The following is a 25,920-nucleotide window of genomic DNA, read 5'->3' as shown; positions in this document are numbered from 1 at the left end:
TTACCCACAGCAGCACCAAGAACTGCTGCTGGCTGTCCCGCTCCTCCCATCGCGCTGGGGAGAACTTAAAAGTAATAGTTCCTTGTGTTGTTCAAAGGGGACCCAAGGTGCACTAAATCACTAAGAGGTGATTTCATCAGTGCTGTGGTTGCAAGCCCAGCAATCAGAGCTGCTGGAGTTTGCCTGGCTACATGCTAAATCCATGGTTCTGGATGGTGAGCAGAAGCAATGGAGTGATATGTGGAGGCTCCCAAGGCTGTACCAAACCAAGGGAGTCGGTCCCAAGAGCTGTAAACCTTGTTACACAGCAGCAAGAGATCAAGATCACTGGTTCCATACATTTGCTGAAGTACACTTGACCTTCTGTGTGCTTGATCCAGTATAAACCACAGGCATCCACTGGGAGAATTAGCAAACATTCAAAATAAAAGTCCAAGTGGCTCAGAATGAGGTAAAAACAGACTGGATTAACACGTTTCTCATAGCAAACTAATAAAGGTGAGGACTTGCTGAAAGCCCACACAAGAACTTGTCAAGCAGAGAGTAAATCAGAAATGATGACAAGTAACAGGTAGAGTAAATCACACTTTCTCCTTTGCAAAGCACTCACAGGCGCTGGGCATGAGCCAACAACCTTCTGTAGCACCAGTACCACCTTCTGCATGGCCCAGACCCTCTGCTGCCCCAGGTGTGATTCATCCCATCCTAAACCAGGTACCTGAAACACTGGCAGGACAGACCACCCTGAGCACAGCCCATCACTCCCCACTGCCTGCAGGGACAAGGGTTGCCTGGGCAGATCTGACTGGAAACCTCCCTTTCCCAGTGGCAGAGCTGGAGACAAAACTCACTGATGTTACATCACTTGGATCATTTTGCATTCCTGGATCAGTGCCACTGGCCAGTCCATCCCCACCACAGCCACTTGTCACTGTGGGGGTTCCCAGGAATGGGCAGGGCAGGGAGCCTTCCTCTCCCCACACACGGCCCGGGGCTTGTGATCAAAACATTTAGGCCTAGGGCAATTGGGATTTTCATTTCTTTTGATCAGAGCACAATCTCTGAGGGAAATGTACATGTATTTCTGGAACATACCAGAACCCATGCATATTTAAGGGCAGGCAGCCACAGAATGGGGATAACCAATCCAAGAAATAGCCCTTTGTAAAATCGCCAGCATGCCATCTGCAAGCTCCAAACTCACACGTTTTTCGTGATGAGCTGGAGGGAAAGGGAAAAAAACAGGGGGAAAAAATGATTCTGTTAAGAAGAAAAAGCTCTGCTCCAAAAGCTCCTCAAACTGCTGCAGAATCCTGCCTGCCCCTTCTGCAGCAAAGCCCAAGGGAAGCAGCTGATGAGTCAACAGCCAGCCTGCGTCGCCGAACCGAGGAAAGGAAGTCCGATCTCGCCACCCGAGAACAAAATGTGCTGGTTCATCGAGTACATGGTGAGAACTCAGCCTCAAGCAGCCATCCCCACGCCGGGAGCCACAAGGATACAGCCTGGCTGCCGGCCAGCTCTCCCGAGTGACAGGGACAGGTGACGTCCAGGCATAGCTGGGACATCTGCATCGTGCCACCCTGCTGCCAGGCCAGCCTGGCCGCCTTTCCTCAGGCTACCATGGTCCACTCTGCAGCGGAGTCCGCTCCTGGAGGGATTTTCTCCCTTTGCTGGAACCGCTCCCTCACGGCACTGGGTGATCTGGGATGCAGCACCCAGCCCCGTGAGGAGGAGCTGAAGTGTCTTTTCACTGCAAGATGGGGGCAGGGATGTGTCCCAGTCCTACACCCACTACTGGTGTAACAGTTCATTCCTCTCCCCGCCCCAGTACACTCATCTCCAGCACTGCTGCCCACAGACAGCAGCTCTGTGTGCCTTCTCTTCCAATGACACTGGTATCATAAAACCACGAGCTGCCAGCAACTACATGCCCTTGTAAAGAGCTGCTGGAATTCCTGGAGACGTGGGGGCAACTCTTATGGGAGCCCAGTAAAGAATAAAACAGCTCGGAGGGGATGAACATTGACTGGACAGCGCCACACCGTCACGATCCAGCCAGCCCTGCACCGGCTGGATGCGTTCCCAGGAGCACAGCAGGAAGCTGCTTGACCTGTGCGTGTGGCCATTAGGGAAGGGAAGAGGGAGGAGGCCAGGACAGGGACACAGCCACTGTACCAGCATGGCAGGGGGCTTCTGCGCTGGTGCCCCCGCCATTGCTGAGCTGGTACTGCCGAGGTTGTGCCTTCCTGTTACCACAGCACTTTCTGTTTTCTGTTAAAACAGGGCCACAGCGATGATGCAAGTATAGATTTGCAATGCCAAGAATATCTGGGAAGCCTGCCAGCAAGAAGCAGCCTTCCTGCTTGTCCTCCTGCTGTGTGCAAATTCACAGGAAACAGAATCTACAGCACATACTAATGTGGCTTAATGTGAGATCCAAGAGCCACCTTGAGATCCTGCTTGGATCCCTGTCAGCCTGGGGAAGGATCCACATGCCAAGAACATTAAATCATTAAATAAAGGAGGAAATAAAACCTGCACAGCTGCATAAAATCCCATGTAGGTGCTGCTGCTTTACAAAATGATGCTGTGCTGTGCAAGCTCAACACGCTGCCAGCATCACCACCAGTAGGAAGGGACAAGTCCAGGTCAGGTCCTGGCACATCCACTGCTCAAAAACGGCTTCACAGCCTCCTATGAGCACCCACATCAACCAGCAAAGTCCATGTCCTTTGGGGTTTATTATGATGTGACTTAGGGAATACAAAGCTCATCTGAAACATCTTGTCATTTATAACAGGAGAGGTACCCAAAGCCCTGATGCTCCCAAACTGCTGATAACTCTTACCTTTACTTTATCTTGTTTAATCCTGAAGCTGTACTGAGATGAGCCAACTTGGCATCCAACAAACAACTGCACCCCACACCAAACTGGGACCTTGGATTTGGCTCTCCTCATGCTGGAAATCTCTGTGCCTCTGTTTACAGAACTGTAAAGTAACTGCAGAGCTCACACAGGGGCTGTAAGGCTCAGCTCTGATTCAACAAAGCCAGTGGAGATCTTTCCACTATGGGCTCTAAAAGAGGTGGAATACACGGTACCCCTGGGATGCTGTGTCACCACCACTCACATCACAGGTGGATGACCAGGAGACACATGGGCAGGGGATGCCAGCCTGCCTGTTGGAAAGGAAAGCTGCCTTGACTACTCAGTCCTTTGATAGCTCCCATCAGACTGGAAGTGGTTTTTATTGCCACACAGGAGCCCTTCAAGCTCCGGGCAATTCTCAGGGGTATCACCATACAAAATAAAACCCTTTTGAATAGCCATGAGCCAGAAGTGATCGTGGAGAGGAAACAGCTGATCTCCTGTGCTGCCTCTGATGCCCCTGGCATCAGGTGGCTGCCAGCAGCATCCTCCTGGGACAATAAGCCAAGATATGCTGCACCTCTTCCCTCCCTGCTTTCCTCACAACTGCACTACAATTTGTGCTAACCTACAAAGGACCCTCGAGTTTAAGGTGGCTCTCAGTGGAGGCATTTTGAGACAGCTGCTTTCTGGGGAAAGCATTCCTTAAAATACAGCTCTTGCCTTCTGCCTCACCCCCAGCTTTTGATATTTTACAGCTCCAGTAAGACAAAATGTTTTAAAAATCTAATTTTCATCTTTAGAGACACAAAACCTTAGAGGCAGGGTGCGGGCAGGGAGAGCCGGTTTTCAAGCAGCCAGGCGCGAGATGAAAAGAGCAGCAGGGGAAGTGGCTCCCGCAGACTCCGTGGCACAATCCACTGGCTGCTGATGGCTCAGCCCAGGAACCACCTCCTGAGCATCACCACGATGGGCTGGCTATTATTCTGCAGGCAGTGCTTGTCTGCTCGCCAGCTCCCAGGGCTCTAATATCTTCTCTCCAGCCCCCCCCACCTCCCACTAGGAATTTCACATGGAAGTGGCTGTCAGAAGTGACAACATCAGGACCAGATTAGCAGAGGAATCCATCCCCAGGATGCTCTGTTACACCTCTGAGATGGGGGAAAGAGGGCTGACAGTGAGGAGAGCATCAGCTGCTGGACTCCACACTTCCAGTCTACAAAAAACATCAATGCTGGGACTTTTTTCAGTAGATTAAAGGAATTTGGATTATCCATACCCAACACGGAGAGGATGGTCGATTTACATGAAATTTTTTGAGTAAGGAAAAAGGAAAGTTTGGAAGCAAAGGAGGAAAGCAATGCTGAGGCCATGGGGCAGCAGCCACAGGGTGGGGGACAAAAGCAGCAGCTCAGGCAGGACCAGGAAGATGCCTTCTCCTGGGATGGAGACTGGGGTGAATTAAAGCAATTAAACAGTAATACTGCATCCCAGCGGTAGGATGTATTCCACCTCTGCTAGAGCCCCATGGGGCAGCAGCCACAGGGTGGGGGGCAAAAGCAGCAGCTCAGAGAGAGATGGTTCAGGCAATTGAGACACAGTGCAAGACAGAGCAAGACAAGAAGAAAGAAGCAGAAGCTGAAGCTGTGGGCAAGTAGCACAGTCTCCAAGCAGCCCAGGAGCAGCCTGGGATGAACAACCTAGAGGGGCTGCAGAAATCCACCTGGGATTAGCTGGGAGTGATGGAGTCACCAATGAGTATCTCTGAGAGGTCATAGAGAATGGGTGAGATTTCAGAATTACAGTCTGGCTTGTGTTGCAAAGGCCCTTAAAGGGGACATCTAGCTCCAATCCCTGCCATGGGTAGGGACACCTTCCGCTATCCCAGGTTGCTCAAAGCCTTGTCTAGCCTGGCCACTCTTCCAGAGAGGCAGCCACAGCTTCTCTGGGCAACCTGTGCCAGCACCTCACCACCCTCACAGGGAAGAAGTTGTTTCTAAAATCTGATGCTTTAAAAATAAAACAAACTCTTTGTAGAGCAAGGCTTGAACTCAAAACAATGTTGAGGTACTGAAGAAAGAGCTGGAACTATTTCAGGAGGCAATTCATCAAGGATTATGGAAAAGTGCCAGTTTTGAGAATAATCAAACAAGCAAAATAATCCCAAGAATCAGGAAACTCTTCAGAGGATAACCTGACACTGGAAGTGAAACTTCATGCTCAAGGTGAGTGGGCAGCACCAGGATGTTCCCTCCAAAAACCAAAGGGGGGACACCACCCATATCATTGTGGTGATGGGGGTGCTGGAGCAGGACAGAGTGGGATGGGGACCTGGGAAGGAATGACCTGTTCCAGGTGTTGCTCTAGGAAGACATGTATGAAAACATGCAGCAGAGCTGCTGCAGGACTCCCAAATCAAAGGGCTTGGAGACAAGCAGAGAGGCACATTTACAGCCTGTCCTGCACCCTAGAAGCCCCTGGCTATGAAGTCTGGGATGCCAAATGCCACTGCTGGGAAGCAGCACTCTCAGCTCTACATGGGCACTGCCAGCCCAGGCAGAGCCAAGCTATCACTTTTTGACTGGAAATAGCCCCAGCACAACCCCTCAGTTGGGAAGCAAAGCACTGGTGAGGCCAGACTGTGGTTAACTATCAAAGACAACTAAAAAAAGGTATTTCACACGCACTCTTTTTTTTTGTCCCTTCTCTTTTTTTTTTGGTTGTATTTTCTTTTTTTTCCCCAAGGATTAAATCAACTTAACAACCCCCTTTACAACTTCCCTTTTGATGTGTTCAGACTCATTAAAGTTTCATTTCTTTCTCTGTTTTCCCTGGAGGAGGAAGGGGAGCGTAAACAAAAGTTTATTTCAGAAGCAGGGTCGGCAGCTGCAGCAGCAGCTGCTGTTGCTGTGGGACAAGCGGAGCCTCCACCAGCCTCTGCTCCATGCTCAAATCCCTTGGCAAAACACATACCCCTGCAGCCATCCTGCTTCCATGAGCAGCCCCAGCATCACCCTGGCATGATGCTTTACAAGTGTTTCTGCAGGATGCACACACAGTGTCACACGTCACAAAGGGAACACGCAAGAGATGCAAAGCTCCTGTAAACCCGGTAGGGAGCTTTGGGTCTGATCCTGCAAGTTTTCAGATCCAGCCCTTCAAGTTCTGCGGTTCCTTCCCAGCCTTTTCCATTTCCCCCACTGGCAGCACCAACCCTTCCCTCACAGCTTTGGCCACTGCCCTGAGCAGCTGTTTAAGCATCTATTTTAAAACTCAGTTCCTATTCTAAAATAGCTAATGAGCCTCCGATCTCCACTGACAGATGTCGTCTCTACAAGGTCTGGGAGGTACTTCTCTGTTTGCTAGGCTCCTTTACCCAAGTCCTGAATCTCAGCACACCCAGCACGTCTTCAGTCGGCACAAACATGGTAAAGAGGGAAGTTTTTAGTTTAAGGGCCAAGTCCTGCTCCCACCTACTGTGAAATACGAGCGGTACAACCACGTGCTCCTAGACAGAGAAGCATCAAGCAGCCAGGCAGAGGCTGGCATTATGCGCTGTTTTCTGCTGTTATTTTTTTATCATTCCTTCGATTTTATGAGATCTTTTTGAAAATTCCCTGACCAACAGCAAACAAGGAGCTGTCCCAGCTGGCCACTGCCCAAAAAAAGCCACACACACGAGAGGGAGTTTTCAGGATGCGGTGGGAGGTCCCTGTGCATCCCTGTGCAAGCACAGGATGCTGAGCATCACCTTTATGTGCTCTCCGAGATGGCGTGCACTCCACCAAGGCAGAGGGAACCCCACACGAGAGGACCAGGTAGAGGAGGCCCCATGGACAGAACCATATGGAGGAGACCCTGCTCACTTACCTGACCACAGGTTCAGGGATGGCCTCAGCACTTGCTGGCACCTGGACACCCTTCTCCCACTCCTGCCTCCAAGGATCAGCCAGAACGTAGTACTCGTCAGGACTCAGCTGGAAGGAGTCAGGGATCTTCATGGCTGTTATCAGATCCGTCCGGAAAACCTGCACCAGGAGAAAACCCATCCTGAGTGCAGAGGTCTAGCAGAGCCTGGGGGCACACGTGCCCAGGGAGTGTGTCCCTGGAAAACTGCCTGCAAGGGACAGCACTAGGGGGTGCCTACATCACCAATGGAGTGCCTTCAGGGTGCCCAATTAAGCCCCTGAAGTTTTGGGCAGGAGAACATGGCAACAGGCAGGGACTCCCCTCCAGCCGGGCAGTGCCAAGAGTCCAAGCCCTGCAGCTGCACCACCTTCAAGGTACCCCACACAGAACAGTCAGGAAATCCAGCCACAGGGTGCAAGCTTGGACAAGACAGAGACCAAAAATTAGTTTTAAACTGAAGAAACAGGCTGCTTTATCTTAGGGGATTGAGGGTTTCAGCACAGAAACACAAATCTATTCCAAATGCCAAGGGATCTACAGCAACTGGGCTTCTCCACATTTGTCCTTCACAGGCCACAAGAAAATTACATTCTTGACATATGAATGAAGATGTGGGAAAGAGGGAGCCACTTTGTCCCAAGCACCTCCATATCCTCCTCACATCACCTCACCATCCTGAGCCCCTTTAGGTCCCCTTCAGATCACCTCACTGCCCCAGGCACCTTTATGTCTCTATCACTTCACCTCAGTGCCCTGAACAGGGACAGACAAAAGCTGAAGACAGAAATTATCCAGCTGAAATGCAATCCAGGTGCTGCTTACACATCCACAAACATATTTTTCCTGACTCAATAAACCCCTAGGGAGATCAACACTGGTCCCCTCCTGTAGGAAAATCCTCCAGCCCTTCAGTCAGTGAATGGGCTCATTCTCCATCTCACTCCTGGCCCTGCAGCATCTTCTCCCAATATACAAGGATGAAAAACTCATTCTAAAAATATCTCTCACAGTAAGTAAGGTTTTCCTTCCAGAGGGTTGCCTGACAGCAATGACTTGAGCAATCCTGCCTCTTGCAGCATAAAAATAAATTGTAAATAAAAATGGATGATTTCTCCTCTCTACCATCTGCTATTAGCCAGAATAATAACTGCCAATACCAGCAATCCTGCCTGGACACCATTTTGCTCCATCCCTGCTACATCTGCATTTCTTCCACATATCTCAGATCAGGTGTTTTCTTCAGATATTATTTAATCTCTTCACAGTCTGTTCTCCAAATGAGAATTGCTTTGTCAAAATCACAATATATTTTTACATTTTTTGATACAAAGATAACATACTTTGGAGAGTGTTTGGGAACCCAAATTAACTGAAATGCAGGAAACTAGACATTAACTAAGACCACTGAGACCAGTATTTAGGTCAGTTTGTTTAATCCTCAGAGTCTCAGCTGCTAACCCAATTAGAGTTAAATACAATATATAAACAACCTTTGCTATGTTGGGACATCTGAATTTTACTGGTACTTTCCTCCTGATGCAGCTGTTTGGAGACATTTTTGGCTATGTCTACATAAACCTGGTTTGAGTTGGTTAGACAGTCTTGGCATACCCTTCAACAAACATAGTTAACAGCCTATACATTACAGTCAGCTCAGTTTGAGAAAGATCAGGATCCCTTAAGTCTCCCCGTGCTACAAACACATGGTTACAAACACCACAGTAACCTTTTAACACACTGCAAGTGTGGGAAATCAAAAAAAAATATTAAGACGGGCATTATTTAAACATGAGAAAGGATATGTGAGATATCACAGTCCCTCCAGCAGTGTGGGTCTGTGTACCAAACAAGCACAGGAATCCCATTGTAGTGTGTTTTCTAATACAAAGGGTAGAAATACACCCCGTTCTTGACAACCCTGAGCTGACAGGTCACAGCCTGGGTCAACATCATCTCCTTAACCCAGTTTCAGTGCCCATCTCCAATGAGGACAACATGAACCTCAGTAATCCCTCACACCTCAAGGCTCTCAGCTTGGGTGGATGCGACCCTCCTCTCTGCCTGAACCACACAGGGCTGAGGCCACCACGGGGAACAATGCCACCTCCCTGTTCTGGCCACCAGCACCATACAATCATTGAACCACAGAATCCTTAAAGCTGGAAAACCCCCACAGGATCATCAAGCCCAGCAATCAACCCAGAACTGCCAAGCTCAGCACTGAACCATGTTCCCAGGAGCCACAGCCACACGTCTTTTTAAGTCCCTTCAGGGATGATGATTCCACCACTGTCCTGGGCAGCTAGTGGCAGTGCTTAACCACCCCTTCAGTGAAAAACTTTTTCCTAATGTTCAATCTAACCTTCCCCTGGCAACAGCACAATACTGTTACAGAAAAGATGGCTTTGAAGACACATGCCCTTGGGATTTGTGGGCAAAACAAGCAGGAATGGTTTTCAAAGGTGCAGGGCACCCACAAGTTTTCTGAACAACCTGGACTGGATCCTGCTGACATGTGAGTACCCTCCTCCCTTGATGCCCGCTCAGTTGCCTCCTGAGGACACCTCCTTTGATGCTGTGGGGTGCAGGTTCATTGCATCCTTCCTTCACGCAGGCAAATACACTCAATTCTGCCAGGAAGCTGCTCAGGGCAGTGCTGGCAGTGCAGGGCAGGATGGCAGCATGCTCCTACTTCCACCTCAGTGCATACACCCAGCAGCCAGCTCTAGAGCAGTGGAGAACATGGGGCTGCCCTTTCCAGGACAACCAGCCCTTGGGAGGGTCCAGCCATAGCATTACCCTGCCTTGAGGCCTCCCCAGTACCCACAGCGACTGTGGCCTTCCCAGAGCCTTAGCTCAAGAAAGGATCCTCATTTTCTTTTGCTAGGTCAGCACCAGGTGACAGCAGTGAGGTGATAAGTCCTGTCTCTTTGGGGTAACACCAGGGTTGGGCACCCATGGAACAGTGTCAAAATCCTGGCCCATTGCCCCCCTCCTACTGATGAAGAGGGAGATGGAAAAGCCTGCACAGCAACAGGACCACTTCCCAGTATAATTTCTCCCCTCTGCATGGTGCAGATCCCAGGCTCGTGTTTCCCTGCATTAAGTCTTCCCTAAATTCATCCCTTCTGGATTTTCAGCTCACACCAGCATAGAAGCTTAGTTTTAATTTTAAGCCAAATAAGCGTAATTGTATCTATTTCCCTGAATATAAGGCACATCACAGGCTAGATTTGCAATCTCACAACTCCATTTATTTAGTCCTTCTTGGAAAACAGATGAGCTCACCCATCCGACAGCAGCATGCATGCCCACACTTTATCACAGTGACACCTCTCTCTTTTCATGAAGAACTGGATATGCTCAAATTATTAACTATCAAAGCAGAACACTTTAGAAATGATAGAACAGCACAGAAATTGTAAAGGAAAGCAGATCAGTTGTCTGGAAACCTCCCAATAGCTAATACGCTCAAATTGTAATCTAAATGTCTTTTTGTTTTGAATTGTCTGGGATTAGGGTTGGGAAAAGACTCAATTATTCTACTCAAACTCTTCTGAATTATTTATGAAAACTAAATAAAGGATAAATTGGGCACTGATGAACCGAGGACCTGGCAATGAAGAGAAAGTTTGGTACCAGAAAACAAGCAATTTTCCCTCAATAGGAGTGTTTACTGTTTCTCCCCCGGCCGTGGGAGCTGACAGATTGTCTGCTGCCCTGCACCCACCCCCCCGACACCACCACAGCCCAGGCCAGGCTCTGTCCTTCACTTTCAGCCCTGAATGGGACCTGAGTTATTGTCTATCGATCTGCCAGCAATGGGAAAGACCAAACCAAGGTGTTCCTTTATTACCTCTGCTTGCTCAGGAACCTCATGGAGGTTTAGTGATTCTCAGAGATGCATCATAACAGTGCCCAAGGCCAGTTTCTCCCTTTGTTACCGCCAGCTTTAGAGACAGGAAAAAACAACGTGAAATTTCGAAGTCCCAAGATACTTCTTCCTTCATATTTCCAAAAGAAATGGACATGGAATACACACCAAGTCAGTGTAGCTGTGCAGCCTCAGACTCCAGGCAAAGAAAGGAACGTGGAAAAACCTTATTCTCCCTTGTATTTCACAGGCCAGGCAAGCCTGGACTACCCACCCCATCCTTGCAGCCCACCAGTTTGTGGTGTTGGACTGACTCACCAGTAGAGCCAGTCCTGGCAGTCCAGCAACATGAGAACTCACTGGGACACCATAGCCATGGTGCTCCTCAACAGTACATCAGTATTTTTGTAATTTCCGTAATTTTGAACAGATTTCTATTATTTTTATTATTATTTCTATTATTTTTATTATTCCTATTATTTCTATGTCTATGATTATTAAATAATTTCTATTTTGAAGCAAAAGCTGTATTGGTTTTACCTCTCAGGAAAAAAAAAGAAAAAACAATCAAACCATGAGCTAATTAAATTTAACATCCTCTGATGTTCATATCCCAATGTGTCACTTGGATTCAGCCTGGCATTGGAACGATGCTCCTGTGGGTATGGCAGAAATCTGCAAGGCAGGGGTTGATTTGGCTCCTCCTTGAGCCCCTGGCACCTTGTACATCAGCTGCTCCACCTTGGCGAGGATCTGCTCCTTCTCCCACTGGACAAAGCCCTACAGCCTCTCCCTGTGCCCTGTGACAGCTGCATGGTATCTCTGGGAGCTCTCCACAGACCAGCATCAATTTGTCCAATAGCTGGACAACCTCAGATAAAAACACATACCCCTGGGAGATGCCAAGGCAAACAGCGCCTTGCCGCAACAGGAAGGACAACTGACATGCCATGAGGCATCAGCAATGCTGCTCCCCATCCCTCTGTTAGCTAAGGACTCCCAGGCTGTGCTGCTTTCCAGCATTCTCCTTCTCCACCTCTGCCCCATCACCATCCAGCCCCTCTGAGAGCCTCTCCACCACCTTTCCATACAATTCTCACATCAATTTCTAGGCTCTGTGATTCACTCACAAATGCTTTTTAATGAACTGAACAGCAATCTCCTTGCCATTCAGTTCCCACTTCATGTGCTCTGCCAAGGACTTGGCTTTTCCAGTGACTGTACTGTAGCTCTGAGCCTGCCAAATATCCCCTTTGCCCCAAATAACCCACCTGAGAACACCAAACTTGGATCCCATGGTTAATGACTTCCACTGGTACAAAACCAGCTCCTGGGCGAGAGCCAAAGAGCCGGATCTGTTTTTGGCGTTAAACCGAAACGAACAGAAACACTCGTCCAGCACTGGGTTCAATTAGCTTTTAAAGCAGCGGCCAGCCCAGGGACTGCTGTGCCGGATCCGGTGCAGCCGACTGCGCCGGGCGAGGCGGCACAGCCTCGGCATCCCCCGGCACGGGTACCTGGCTCCGGTGGCCTGCTGCAAAGCAGCCCAGGAGAAAACAGCTGCAGAGGGACCAGGCAGCTCAGCCCAACACAGATGAGCTCCAGCAGGCTGGGTCTCTGCATACCAGGCTTCCTGAGCCGGTGGGAATTCTGTTACGCATTTTCCCCTGCATCTGCACCCAGCTGACTTTAGAGCTTTCAGACCTTGCTCTTATGGCAGAGGAATAAGCTCAGCCCCTCCTCCTTCAAGTCCCAGGACGGGATGCCATTTTTTAAATACATAGTTACATCTCTGTCCCTAAGAAGTTTTAGCGAAAAGAACTCTTTCCAAAACACTCCATGCTGCAAAGCAATAATACAAAATGTAAGAGAAGAGAGGCCCAAAATGAAGTGCGTGCAGAAAACACAGCGCTCACCAGGGTGAGGGTGGGCAGGAGAGGTGAGAAGGGATCCTCACAGCCTGCATCCGAGATCTCACCTTTGAATTCACTCCCTCCATCACCCAACAGACCTTTAATCCTCCCTGATGCCCTCACACCCACAGCAGCCACATGGTACTTCACAGTGATGACCTTCACACCCACAGCACCACATAGGATCTCACAGTGATGACCCCTCCACAGCAAGCAGGGGCAGTTGGTGCTCCGAGCATTGCTCCCAAGCAGGGCCAGCAGCAGGTCACTGCAGGCAGGGTGTGGGACTGCTTCCTGACATTGAGATAAGGGGTTTTCTTCACTATTTGGCTCAACGCTCTTTTTTTCCCTCCCTGACTGCAGTCCTGGCAGCTGACTTCTGCATACCTTCAGCCATAACTACCTTCCTCCATCCACACTGGGACCAAGGAAGTCTTCAGCTGCCTCATTCACAGGACTCTCTCCTCACTTCCAGCCAGCTCTGTTAGCCCTTCATTCTCTCAAGCATAAAATTGTTTGTTGTAGCTCATGAGTCACAAGGATTTTTAGAGGAAGAGAAAACAACAGGAACAATGGGACCCCTGAAAATAGGTTTTGATTGTCTTGATATCAGTTTGAGATGGTAGCTCTGTAGGTGCAGCCCTGGCTGCCCCACCCTACTCCCCCTCTGGACCTCCCAGTCCTACATCCCTGCTATTCTGTCACATTTTTCCAGCCCTTTCCAAAATGAGAGGAGTGTTGATACTCAGTAGCAAGGTTTTGAAATGTGGTGATGCCAGGAGCGTGCCTGCAACCAGATATTATCTGCTTGTGGGGGAAGAAATGCTGAACTCCCATGTTCATTTGGGGAGCCAGCCTCCTATCTCTTCATCTAGTCTTATTTCCTCTTGAAATACTGGATGTTAAAGACTCAATGAACAACAGAACTCAAAATAGGAACAAGAAGCATTTTTGTCCAGCCCTTCTGAGCATTCAGAAGACAATGATTTTAATCTGTTACCCTCATGCTGGCAAGGGAAAACTGACAAAGCCAAACTGTAGTCAAACCTTTCAACAGAGAGGGATTTTCTCTCCATCCAGCCCCATAAAAGCATGTCCAGTCTTGCCTGGTCACATCCATTAAAGCTCTTCTCCAAGCATAGAAGAGTAGAGGTAGAGGAACTAAATTCACATTGCACTGGATCATTACATGCCTAATGCAGGAGGAAAAAAAACATGATCCAATGCAGTAAGAATTATTTTTTAGAAAGGAAAAGAGTTAAATCCTTGTAAAGAGATATAAAGGGGCGCCTTTCAAAACACGGAAGTAATATCTAAACAAGGCAAGCAGAAAATAATGTAAATTGTATGAATTTGTGGTTTCCCCTACATCCTAAGCCCTGCCTGCATCTGCAGTCCCCTTTCCTCCCAAAGGTCTGGAGTGAGGGAGAAGGGCAATAAGGATGTCCAGTGGGATGAGCAGCACCTGCACACCACAGCTGAGACTGCACAGGGCTCCTCAGCTGAGAAAGGACAGCTGGAGGGCTGGCAAGCAGGTGTGCTGCACAAAAAAAACACAGGCTCTTGCCTCTCCAACATATATTCCAGCAGTGCAGGTGAGCACTGTGGATCTGAAATAGCTCTGCAGGTAATGACTAACAGAACAGCTAAGGCAGTGACTCAGAGGCAGCATCCGAGGGAGTCCCCAGGCCACTGATGGCTGGGAGCTGGCAGATAAAACCAGCAACTATCATTACACACTTGCCTTGTTCTTAAGATTCTCTCCTTAGACACTGACAACTGTTCCCTGTCAGGAACAGGAGAGAGGCTTGATGACTGCAGTCAAACCAGCGAGGCTCGTGCTCACATCCCCAGCAGCTCTACAGCCAGGGGCAGGATTGTACTAATGTGCCACTAACAGAAGCAGAAATCTGTCCTTCAGGCATGTCTTACTCCTTGCTGCAGATTCAGATCCATGGCAGGGATAACCTGAGTGAGCATTCCCTCCTTCCAGCTCGCAGGGTGGAGAGCATGACCAGCAGCTCCATACAGGGACCCAGGGAGATGGGTACCAGCTACCATGCTCCATTTGCAGACAAGTTAAGAGACAAATGAGCACTAATGAGATTAATTAAAATCACCAGATTGGTACTGCTGTCACTGCAGATGCAAGAAGCTGTTGGCAGCTGCCTACATTCATCCTCTGCCTTCAGGCAAAGCAGTGCAGCAGAGCCGTGCCCAGGGCACCATCAGCATCAGACCTGAGCCCCAAAGGCACTGCTGCCCAGGCAAGGGGCAGGGCAGGACAAGTGTCACCTCTGTGAGGGAGAGAGCCAAGACAGAGGCCTAGTGCCCGGGACAGTCAGGAAAGAGTCCGGGCAGAGCCCGTGACAGGCACAGATAAATATGATCACCCTCCCTGGCAATGGCCCCTTCGCAGATGTTTACAAACAGCTCAGTACTTTTCCACCTTAAGAAGCTTGTTTTTCCAGATGCCTTATATCGGATAGTTTTTAATGTGTGGAGTTAATCCCTTCTCACAGAGTCTTTCATAATAAACATCACCCCCTGACCAGACTAATAACTACATAACACTAATGCTTTCGATTTTTTATTTTTTTTAATCTCCTGCCAGGGTTGTCAGGAGGAATGCAAGTTTCTCTGGGAGCTGCTGTCCCATGGGGACAGCATTGGAGAAGGGCAGGACAGGTTGGTGGGTCAACACACCCATGAACCCCGTTTCCCCAGCCCATCCTCCAGTATGGCCATCCCTCAGGATATGCCTATACCCACTGCAGCTCTTGATAAAGCTACAAGCCATGTGTAAACCTGGAGTTTGAGTTACTGTTAGAAAAGATATGTCCAGACCCAAAATGACCCAGGGTTCAGCATCTGCTAATACATTAATCCTGCTCTCCCTATTATTCTCCTGTGGTTTCCATCCTCAGCAGGATGGAAAAAATAAAAGGTGATTCACTATTTCATGTGAAGTAGTTTGATAGTGGTGTAGTTTGTGTTTTACATTTCTCAGTACTTGCTCCAATAGGACATGATGCCTGTCTCAGTCTATGCCTGAAATCCCCCTGTGCTCCTGCAAGGATGTGCCAAACCCCATAGTGTTTCAGAGATGACAGCAGATCCCACACATGGACCAGACAAATTGATGGATGCTCAGAGGAAGAGAGGTTGGGTCACTCATGGAAAATTTAGAAGATGCTGCTGGAGAGGAAAATCATACTGGAGTGACATCCAAACCATCTCCCTTTACTGCTGCAGGTCCTGGGGTGACACTATATCCAACCTCTGACAATCTCCTGACCCCTGAGTTTCAGCTGGTGCTGATTTCCAGCAGACCTAGACACCAGCAAGCACACAGTCAATTCACAGCGAGGGGAGCACAGCTGAGATCTAGACTGCTCCATCTGCTTGTGTGCCCACCATGCTTTTGTAAAAGATGGTTTGTCAGCTTGAGCATCCTGGCCAAACTCCAGCTTGAGTAATCACATCGTCTCCCCAAATTCCCCTGGAGTTTCAGTTCAGATAACCCACAGAGGTTCCCTTTCTGTCCCAACTGTTGCTAAGCTGGGCACCGTTCAGCTTTTGCTCCACTTTATTTGCTCCACAGCTACATTTCACTGAGAAAACTCCTCAGGGGATAGTAGAGCAATTAAGCAGAGAGATGAGCCCTCTGCAGGAATCTGATGTCTCCCAGGTGCCATGGACTAAGATCTAATTTTCACTCCAGCTGTTGTAAAGCAGCAACTTGGATGCAGGTCTTACCACTCTTCATCAAGTTCAGAAGCATTTTCACTTGGAATCTTGGACATACATTCAGTAACAGCCAGGTAAAATCATAGATAGCTGATTAAACTCGTAATAAAGACAAAAATGTGTCTTTATATGAGAAGAATTTTACTGGGCAGCCGCAGGGTGGTACCTATGACATTGTCATGGCACAAGTCACATCCTCTCACACCTAACATGAAGCATCTCTGTGGCAGGGAGTCCTGACAGCATCTAAAGGGCTCACCCAAGGCCTTTATGGACACATCAGGCACAGGGATGGGTAGTTATTTCAGAGAGGGGTAGCGGTGCTACAGGAGGAGGAGATGCCCAAAATGCTTCATTTTCCAAAGGAGGATTCAGCACACAAATCTCCTCTGCACCCACACTGAGACATCTGTAACCAAAACCCAACATTATCAGTGCTAATACTCAGTTTTCCAACAGCCTTGTTAGCAGTCATGACATCTACACCCTGGATTCTTGCTCTGTGGAGTATTTCCAACTAACTCAGCTGGTAGTAACAGCTTTCCAGTCCCTCTCTTTACCCAACACACAAATAACTTCAACTTTTTCAGTCTGTGTCCTTTGCCAACACAGATATATCAATGTAAACCTGTAAGAGCAGTAAGAACTAAGCACAGCTGTAATTCAGGCAGTGACCACAGGAAAACCTCAAAATCTCTACTCAGCTTGATGCAAAACGAGGATGTTATAGAGGTTTGTGCTCATCAGGCCACAGCATCAGGAGAGGGGAAACAGGGAGGACGTGGGGAGTTCATATGAGCCATGCCAGCTTCATCTGCTTCTAAACTTAGCACTGTTTGACTCCAGACCCCAGTCCAGAGGGAAGGCAATGTGAGAACAATGTCCCTCTGGCTTTGCTCACGCTGCTGCTGCAATGAAGATGACCACTGCCAAACACTGCGGTTGCTACAACAGCAGCTCATGCCTGGTATAGTTTCCATGGCTAGTGGAAATGTATCCGAGGCACAAAAGGAAAACAGGACACAGCACCCCCCCCCTTCCAGCACAGTCCCAGGGACAAAGAACTCCTCCCACCCAAGGCCAGGACCCTGCACTACAGAGCCAGCAGGTGAACCTGAGCAGTGTCCCCAGAATGGGCAGCACTGCCCATACCAGCAAGGGGAAACCCTGCAGCAAGGTCAGACACTGACAGCCTCAGCTTAAAGTCCTTGAGCCTCGTGACAGGGGGAAACCAACACAACACAATCTGCAACTCAGCTGCACTCTCTCATTTCACAGCTCTCCATGCCTCCCACTCGTTCATGGGGAGGAGTCTCCACATCACCCTCCCCTGCCATCAATGTTATGACCTATGCCATTAATAAAAGGGCACCAAGGAGGGCACAGAAACCAGGCAATCTTGGTATGCAGACACCCCAATAACATAGGACCTCCCAATAATCCCATCAAACTTAACTTCTCTTTACTTGCCTCAATAGGGATGGGGTGGGCACAAGGACCCCAGTGGTTCTGGGCACAAGGACCCCCACCCTTCACCAGAGATACTCATCGTGTATCCCCATAGAGACAGAGCTGACACTGCTGTTGGGAGTTGTGGCTCTGCAACACGGGCTCTGGCTTCTCAGGTACACCTTGTCCTGGCACCCACTGCCCTCAGACAACCATGGGCACATGGGTGCCACATCTGGGCAAGTACAGTCCCATGGGAAAACTCTGCTTTGGGAAAAGCCTAAAAGTCCACGTACCTCAGAGGGCTTCTTCTCCTTCTGCCGTGACCAGGGGGATTTGGTATTAGGAATTTTGGAGCATCTGGAGGTGGATGTGGTGTGACCTACAACAAGGCAACAGAGACAGGTTACCTGAGAAAGAGTCAAAGCTTTTCCTTACCTTTGTCACCAGCCTCACTGCTCCAGCCTCAACCAACACTTTGGGTCAGCACTAAGATACATTTATACCTCGACAAAGCATTTTTTTTGGTGCAGTATCATCACCACTGCTGTAACCCCCAAAAGGGAATGGTAGCTAAAGCCTGAAATGTGCTGGAACCACTACATTACTGATCTTTATTTCCAACCCATTTGTGTCATTATCACTTAAATGTAGGACTGTATTTGTTGATAATAAGTAACAAACTGATTATTGGAATTTCTGTCTAATAATGATGACAGTTCAGTCTTGCCTATAGGAGGATCCCTCCATACTCCAGTATATAAAAATGTTTCAGTGAGGCTGCAACAAAATAACTACCAATAGGCCTATTTAACATTGATTTTATCCTAGGAGGCCTAAATAGGAGGAAACAACACTGTGCACATAAGCAACATCGGAACACCATGGAGCCATGTACATGCAGACCTGGGGAAGGGCTCTGGCCAGGAGCTGAGCTGGCTCAGGGATCAGGCTGAGGTACCACTGCAGTGGGAAACATCTGTTCTTCCCCCAGCTCAGGCAGCTAAGCCCATGTAAACTTCAGATGCCTATTATTCCTGGCAGGGAAAGAGGTACCAGCTCAACCCGTGTTCTTTACTTGAAGTGCACTTTCTTGTACTTCACAAAATTAAGACCAAATATGGGGGCATCCCCTGTTCCCAAAAGGCAGCTTGTTTTTTGAAGTGTCACGCCGGATGTTATTAAAGAAGGTTCCATATAAATGAAACTCTTCATAACATTTCGGAGCATAACAGGACTGTGCAGACAAAGCCCAGGGCAGAAATCCCTATGCTGCAGCCCCATGGACACACTGCTTTACTCAGCAAGCTGCTCCACAGCTTTCATGGAGACATCAGCCATTGATTTCCACCTAGCCCCCTCTTCTCAAGCTACAATATGATGTTACAGCTATACAGGCCTGGATAACACAACTACCCTTTCCTGGTGGAGGCATGAAGAAGGTCACCACTCTGTTTACAACTATCCAGCAGGAGAGCATTTGTCAACAGCTTAGGTATCACCTGCAGCATAAATATCCAAGCCCCATAAAGATAAGGCCATGTTATTTAATATCATGATTAAAGATGCCTTATCTCCGAAAGGCAGCGAAGCCAGCGAGCACAGCTCAACTCCATAAGCTTTTGAGTGTCTGGGGATTAGGAAATGAAAGTTTGGAGCATGGCTTCCAAAACAAACCCCCTTCTGAGATAGAGATGTTTCATTTTAGGAGAAGCAAGAGGCGTTGACAGAGCCTGAAACACTTTCTGTAGGCACAGCTCAGCCCCCAGGGCTCCAGCAGAATGGGGGTCCCCACTGGCAGCTGAACAGCAGGTTCCTCTTGGCAGTTGTGGTGCAAACTCCACTCACACTGACAATTTTTTTGGCTAAAGCTGTGGGAACAGCAGCCAAACTCAGCAAGATCAGCCTTTCCATAACCCCCCGTAATATCTCCATCATCCTGTTAGGAAAAGGCCCAGTAGTTTCATGTCTTTAGTAAAGTCCCTTTTGTTCTCGGATATCCAGCAGCCAGATCCTGTAAAGTGTGGAGAGCAAATTGCCAGCACAGCCCAGATGAAATTACTGTCACATTTTTAGGAAACCAAGAGCAACTAGTAAGAAACTCCAGAGTCCAGACAAGGGATTAAGCTGGTGCCTTGAAAGCACTGTGGTATGTCTGCAGTGGGTGAAACCCTGGGATAAGTGGGAGAGGAGAGTGCTCTATTTATAGCCAAAATTCAGCATATTTGCACATGCTTATTGTTGAACACATGCGTCTGTGCCTTCCTGAATGAGGATGAAGTGAGGTAGATGCTGAAAAGCAAGCGTGCGCTTGCAAGTTTTGATGGCTTGAACCTTACCCCTTTCCCACATCACTCTTCAGTTTGCAAAAAGGGAACAATGCAGCTCCAGTTTTACTCTGACTCCAGTAAAAACTTCTTTTTCCCCTGGTACAACCCAAATCAAGAGCAAACTAGTCTCAGGCAGCAGTTCACAGCTCAAGGGTGTTTGCTGCTTCATTAGCAGATCTGCAATCAGCAGCTCTCCTCACCCAGACTCCTGACACGAGGGAGACACTCTCATCAGTTAAGAGGAGCCAAAGCCTAGTGTTCAAATAAATTGATATCGGCTTGTTGCTGCATTTCTGATAAGCCCAGTCCTGCACACTATTTATTGTGCAGAGACTTCCCAGCAAATGCAGTTTCCTCCACTCTTTGCAAAGTAATTATTCAAGCATTTTAACTGCTGGAGGTGAATAATTTCAAAGCTCTGAATTAAAGGTCTTACTGTCAGTGGTGTCTGAGTTATCACTGCTGATGGAGTACTTGCGTCGTTTTTCTTCCATCTGTAACAAAAGAAATTGAACATTACACTTTGTGCCCAGGAAACTCATCTCAGCACCAAAGCACTGCTATGTGAATATCTGCACACCCTCCTACCCCAGCACCAGCCAGTCTTTACCCTCAGGACAGACAACTACCCAGAGGCTGAAAAAAACTGCAAGAAAACAATTCTCTTGGATTAAAAAAAAAAACAATTTTGTTTTTCTATCAGATTTCCTACTTCCAGTAGTTACAGTGGGCGCATGTGGATTACACAGCTTTGCATGAAAATTTGTCTATGCAAGATTTGCATGCAAATATCTCTTCCTCTGCAAGTGCACTGCCAAGGGAGGAAGCTCCAACAGGGACCAGAGGATGTCCTACCAGATGTCCTGTGAACCACCTGTGCGAGCTGCAAAGTTAAGAAGTGTGAAGACAGAATGGAAACTGCACACTCTTGGTATGTCTGCAGGGGGAAGTAAGAGCATACAGGAGCTGAAGAGAACCCCTGTGTACCACATGCCTGGGGTTTTACCCTCTGACTCATCTTCCCATTCAGATACCTACTTCTTTTAAGACTTCGGGAGTATCTGTCACATCGGCCAACCTGAAGCATTTCCCATCACTGTGCACTGCCCTGCCAGGAGCTGCCCTCGGCAGCACTGCTGGCACCAGAGCTCCCACGGGTGAGCAAGTGGCTTCTGCACAGCTGCTGTGACTTCACCATCCTCTCAGAGCTAAAATCACAGCAGTGGGTACCACTGTGCTGATGAGGAGACCCGTTTCAAGCTCAGCTGATTTGCTTTGAAACTTTGAACAAGCCACAGGAGTGCTTGAAATCAGCAGGTTCTCCTGAACTCACCCCTTGGGAACCAAGTAGTCAGAACTCAAAGTAACTGCTTCAGGGGAAAAAAAAAAAAAAAAAAAAAAGAGAGAGAGAGAAGAAAGGTATTTTAACTTTAGAAGATCCAAATTTTACCAAGGTGGCTGATCAACATGGCCCCCAGTACAGGGTTTGGGCAGCTCTGGATAGAAAGGGCTACCTGTGGACCAAACAACGATACAACAGGCAGAAAGCCAAAATACATCCACAGAAAACAACCTCATGGAAATCTTCCTAGTACTTTCTGAGATATTTCTGAAGAATGCGAATGTGTTCATAGGTCATACCCACTATTGCTTCCACAAATGGTTAAGTGGGAATGATAATGAAACACTGGGTTTGGGTGCTTTGGTTGCAGCAGGTACAGGCAGCACACAGCCTGGGATAGCAAGCTAGAGCATGACATTTCCCTCCAAACATCAGGAAATGTTCCATAAAAGCATATAAAAACCTTGTAATAGCTGTGTTTTACAATATATGAGCTATCACAGCATTATAAGGGAAAATACTACAAAATATCCTAAACTGTTTAACAAAATATCCTAAACTATTTAACTACCAGTGTTGGCATCACCCTGTCAAAATGTGACTTGAAACACTCCCTAAGAATATGGCAATATCAATACCTTTCCCCCAGTGATTCAAGGGGAAACAGATGTTATTAAATCAGCCTTGTTCCAAGTAACCATTAGATTTTGCTTGGAGGAAATAAAATTGAAGACAGCTCTAACCGTAGCTTGCTTACTTACTTTTAGTGAAAATCCTACCTCAACCTTTTAAATTGGTTCCTACTGGTCTGAAGTGGCAAACACTTGGTGCACAAAGACAGAGCAAGGCTTTTGTTGATTCTGGAGTTCCTAATCATAGAGATTAATTAAGCCAAAGCCAAGAGAAGGGAAAAACCACCTGAGCTGAAGCAAAGGAATGCTGCTGACAGCCAGTGAGATTTCCCAGGTTTCCCATCTTGGTTTTTACAGCAAGACAGCATCATTGACATCACTCTCCTTCCAAGGCAGGGAAAAAGGTTTGCAGTCAATGCTCAGCACAGGTAGCAGGAGGCTGGCACTGGTTTTGGCTGACATATATGAGATGCACTGATCATCCCTCTAACTGAACTTGATCCCTGCATCCTGCTTCTGTACTACAGCTGCCTACGGAATTAACACACTCTCTACATCACAAGATTAATTGATATTCACAAACAGAAGTGGTTCACATTGCAGGTAAAGACAGTGTCTGTACTTCAGTAAATCATTTTGCCATTGTTTGGCAGGATCCAAGACAGCATCCTCCAAACCAAACTGCATTAATTTTTTGAATGAATTTCTGTCTTGAGGAAAGTACGGACATCTTCTGCACAGCAGCACGGAAAGGCTGGGCAGGGGATGGCACACAAGGTACTGCGTGCCTGAAGGGAGCAGAAGTTTTGGCCAAAACCAGGCCATTCCAGAAAATGGTTACATTCCAGGCTGTGCTAAGAAGACGCTGTTTTCTAAGGGACTCATCTTGAGCAGCCAAACAGTAGTAAACCGCTGGCACTTAAGAGAGGAATTTACTGTAGAAGGGCCTAATTGGGCCATTTTCCCATCTGCATCCCAGAGTTATAAAGTGTGATGGTGGCTGAGCCCCCTTTTGACACCCGCGGTGGGGGGAGGGCAGACAGGATCTACTGCCCAACAACCCTCCCAGGGCTGGAGCTTCGGCTCCCAAAAGCTTTCAGGAGCAATTCAGCTGGTGAACTACTGAGCAACTTAAGTCACCACAAAATATGGTCTCTGCTCCAAAATTAATATTTTGTTTACATTATAAATTAATTTCACCTTTAACTGACCCAATCCCCACATGGCATCTTTAATAAAGTCCCAAACAAATACAAAAAAAATTTGTAATACTTTGAAAAGGTCACTGTTAGGTCAAACTTGGCCGAAAATCTAGTTTTTACAGAGCCAGAAACCAAGTGAAAGGTTTCTATGCAGGCTTGCTTAAAAAATTCAAACAGAAACAGATGTGGCTTTCTTTTTATAAACAAATGAACATCCCCCTGAAGTGTCTGCAACTTAAATCCACAGGCACAGCCCCGGCTAATGCCTGGAAACCAAAAGCTGAACTGCTTGCAAACCAACACATATTTAGCATTGCCTTTGTTCAAGCTGAGAAATGCAGATAAATGCTAAACTAAGGAAGATGATGGCCCTTCATCAGCCTAAACAAATGTAAATCACTATGTCCTTGGACAAATTAGCACCATGATTTGTGTTAAAATGGAGATGATGGCCTAAGGCTGTCTGGTCCTGGCTCACAGCAGGGAAATATTGGAGAGGAGCTCTTGGGAATGCAGTTTTGCTCAGCCCATGCAACCTGGGAGAGGTGAACGCAACTACTCCTGGCACACAGAGACGCCTGTGCCCAGATCCTGAGCTCAGCTGGGCACACTGCCATGGACAGGCACCCACTCCCATTCACACTAAACCGAAATGCCTCATCCAGCCTTCAGCTAGTACAGAAATCTTTCTCTGCAGACCCCTTCACCAGCCTTGTGCTCTGGGGAACCCCTCGATGTTTCCCAGCTCCCTGCAAACTCTTTTGCATATTAAATCATCAAGTCCATGTGAGATTTGGAGATTTTTTTTGTGGCATCCTAGCACCCTGCGCAGAGGCTGTTTCCACAGTTTCCAAGAACGAACCATTCTGAATTGTGGCAAGCAAATAGAGAAATTCATACATGCCTGTTCTCCACACTTCCACAGGGAACAGGCACAGAAATCTGCATAAGTTTCAGGGGAAAAAATATTAAAAATATATTTTTAAAAAGATAAGTATTTGGTCATCACCTCTTCCCAGCCTCTCCGCGGGTTGAGGGATGCGCCGCGCTCGGTCCCCGTGCCGTCACCTCTGACGCTGTGAGCAGCACCGGCTGAATGATGCGCTCTGTTTGTGAGCTGCAATGAGACTGCAGAAAAACCACTTCCCTGTTTGTTCTTCCAGCCCAGAAAAGGAACACAAACAGAACATAGTGCCCCCAGCGGCACGCACACGGCTCCGGCCACCGACCCCGCGCGGGGGTCCCCGTCCCGCATCCATCCCAGCGCTTGTGCCCGCCGGATGACACCGAGACATGGGGCTGCTCCTCACGCATCCCCTCAGCGCTTCTCCTCTGCCTTAAATGTGTTTTTCCTCTGTCTAGGAACACCAGCCAGTTGTTAGAAAGTCTAACAAAAAGGGTGGAGGGCTGGAACATCCCAGTCTGTACACCGTGGGAGGGTTGTCCTTGTCCCATTGCCTTTTCCCATGAACAAAATCTGGAGCCAAGTGCTGCTACAGGAGGCTCCGAGGGAGCAGCAGCATCCCCCAAGTTGGCACAGCCCCATTTTCATAGTAACAGAAGAACTAACTTTTGGACCAAAGGATGCAGAGCAGCAGGGCCAGCAAGACCTGCAGCAAATAGCGGTGCTCAGCCCCTGTATCTGGGAGGAAGCTATTCCTAACCTCCCCGGTAGCCTGCAAAGCGTAAATGCTAAAGAGCGGGATCCTGGTACCTAGAACAACCATTTTCTGGGCAGCAGGAGCCTGCCCCTGCCTGCCAGGGCTCGTCTGTCCCTCGCCTCCCCTACAGGCTGCTGCCAGCCCCAGCTTTCCAGCAAAAGTTCAGGTATCCTGGTGAGGAGCAAGCCATCCCTCCTCTCCTCCATACCAACTCTGCTGTCTTGGCTCCCCAGGGTAAAATTTAATCTCATTTCAATTTAAAACAAAACAAGCCTTCGTTTACTTCCTGTGCTTTGCCTTTCTCCTCATCTACAAGGGGATCTTTTATCTTTACTACTCCCATTTATAACTTTACTTCGCTCTTTTGACTCGTTACCTTCTATTACCTATTTTTTTTTGCTTTAACAAGCCCAGACAGAGCACAGGTAAACAGAAAGGTTTACTGGGGGCACTGGGGGCACCCCTACCTTCGTGAGGGAAGGTGCAGGTAGGGGCACAGGGCATGAGAAGGGACACCGGGCACAGCTCCACGCCCATAGCCAGCTGCCCCATCCTGCAGGTCTCTTGAGTATAAAAAACTCAGAGGAAAATCAACAGGAGCTACAGACACTCCAATCTTTTGTGAAAGATGAAAACCCACGGAAAGGTAAAGACCAGACCTGATCTGAAGGACCACCCACCCACCAACTTTCAGAACTTGGTTGTCAAACAGTATCAGCAGCCATCAGTACTTTAAAGGAATTGCATCTCCTTGCCTACAGACCCCTCAACGTTTACCCTCCATCTTTTGCTCTAAGCCTACAATTTTGAACATCAGCTCAATTTTCTTAAGAAAAACAAATTTAACCTTCGATTTAACCTTTCTACAAGCTATTTTTACTCCTATCTCAAGCTTATTTTAACCCCAGTAGCCAATAAATGCTTAAAGGTCAAACACCATTCCTAAAAGCTGGGGTTCCTTACCCCTGGGGAGAAGGCTGAGAGCAGAT

The 25,920-nt window shown here is 48.0% G+C and overlaps 1 protein-coding gene across 1 annotated transcript in view; it reads right to left on the bottom strand.

Annotated features, from left to right (window-relative positions):
• JADE2 (jade family PHD finger 2) overlaps positions 1-24,460 on the bottom strand; it is a 69,374-nt gene extending 44,914 nt beyond the window's left edge. The window contains 6 exon segments of the mRNA XM_062501951.1: positions 6,740-6,897; positions 18,061-18,146; positions 20,531-20,588; positions 24,280-24,381; positions 24,384-24,442; positions 24,445-24,460. Coding sequence (XP_062357935.1) covers positions 6,740-6,897; positions 18,061-18,146; positions 20,531-20,588; positions 24,280-24,381; positions 24,384-24,442; positions 24,445-24,460 — 479 coding nt within the window.
• Between the last annotated feature and the right edge of the window lie 1,460 nt (positions 24,461-25,920).

Source organism: Cinclus cinclus, chromosome 14 (genome assembly GCF_963662255.1).
Source record: "Cinclus cinclus chromosome 14, bCinCin1.1, whole genome shotgun sequence".
In the NCBI taxonomy this organism is placed as follows: Eukaryota; Metazoa; Chordata; class Aves; order Passeriformes; family Cinclidae; genus Cinclus; species Cinclus cinclus.
Note: the sequence above shows the minus strand (reverse complement) of the source record. Positions and strands in the feature narration are given on the sequence as shown.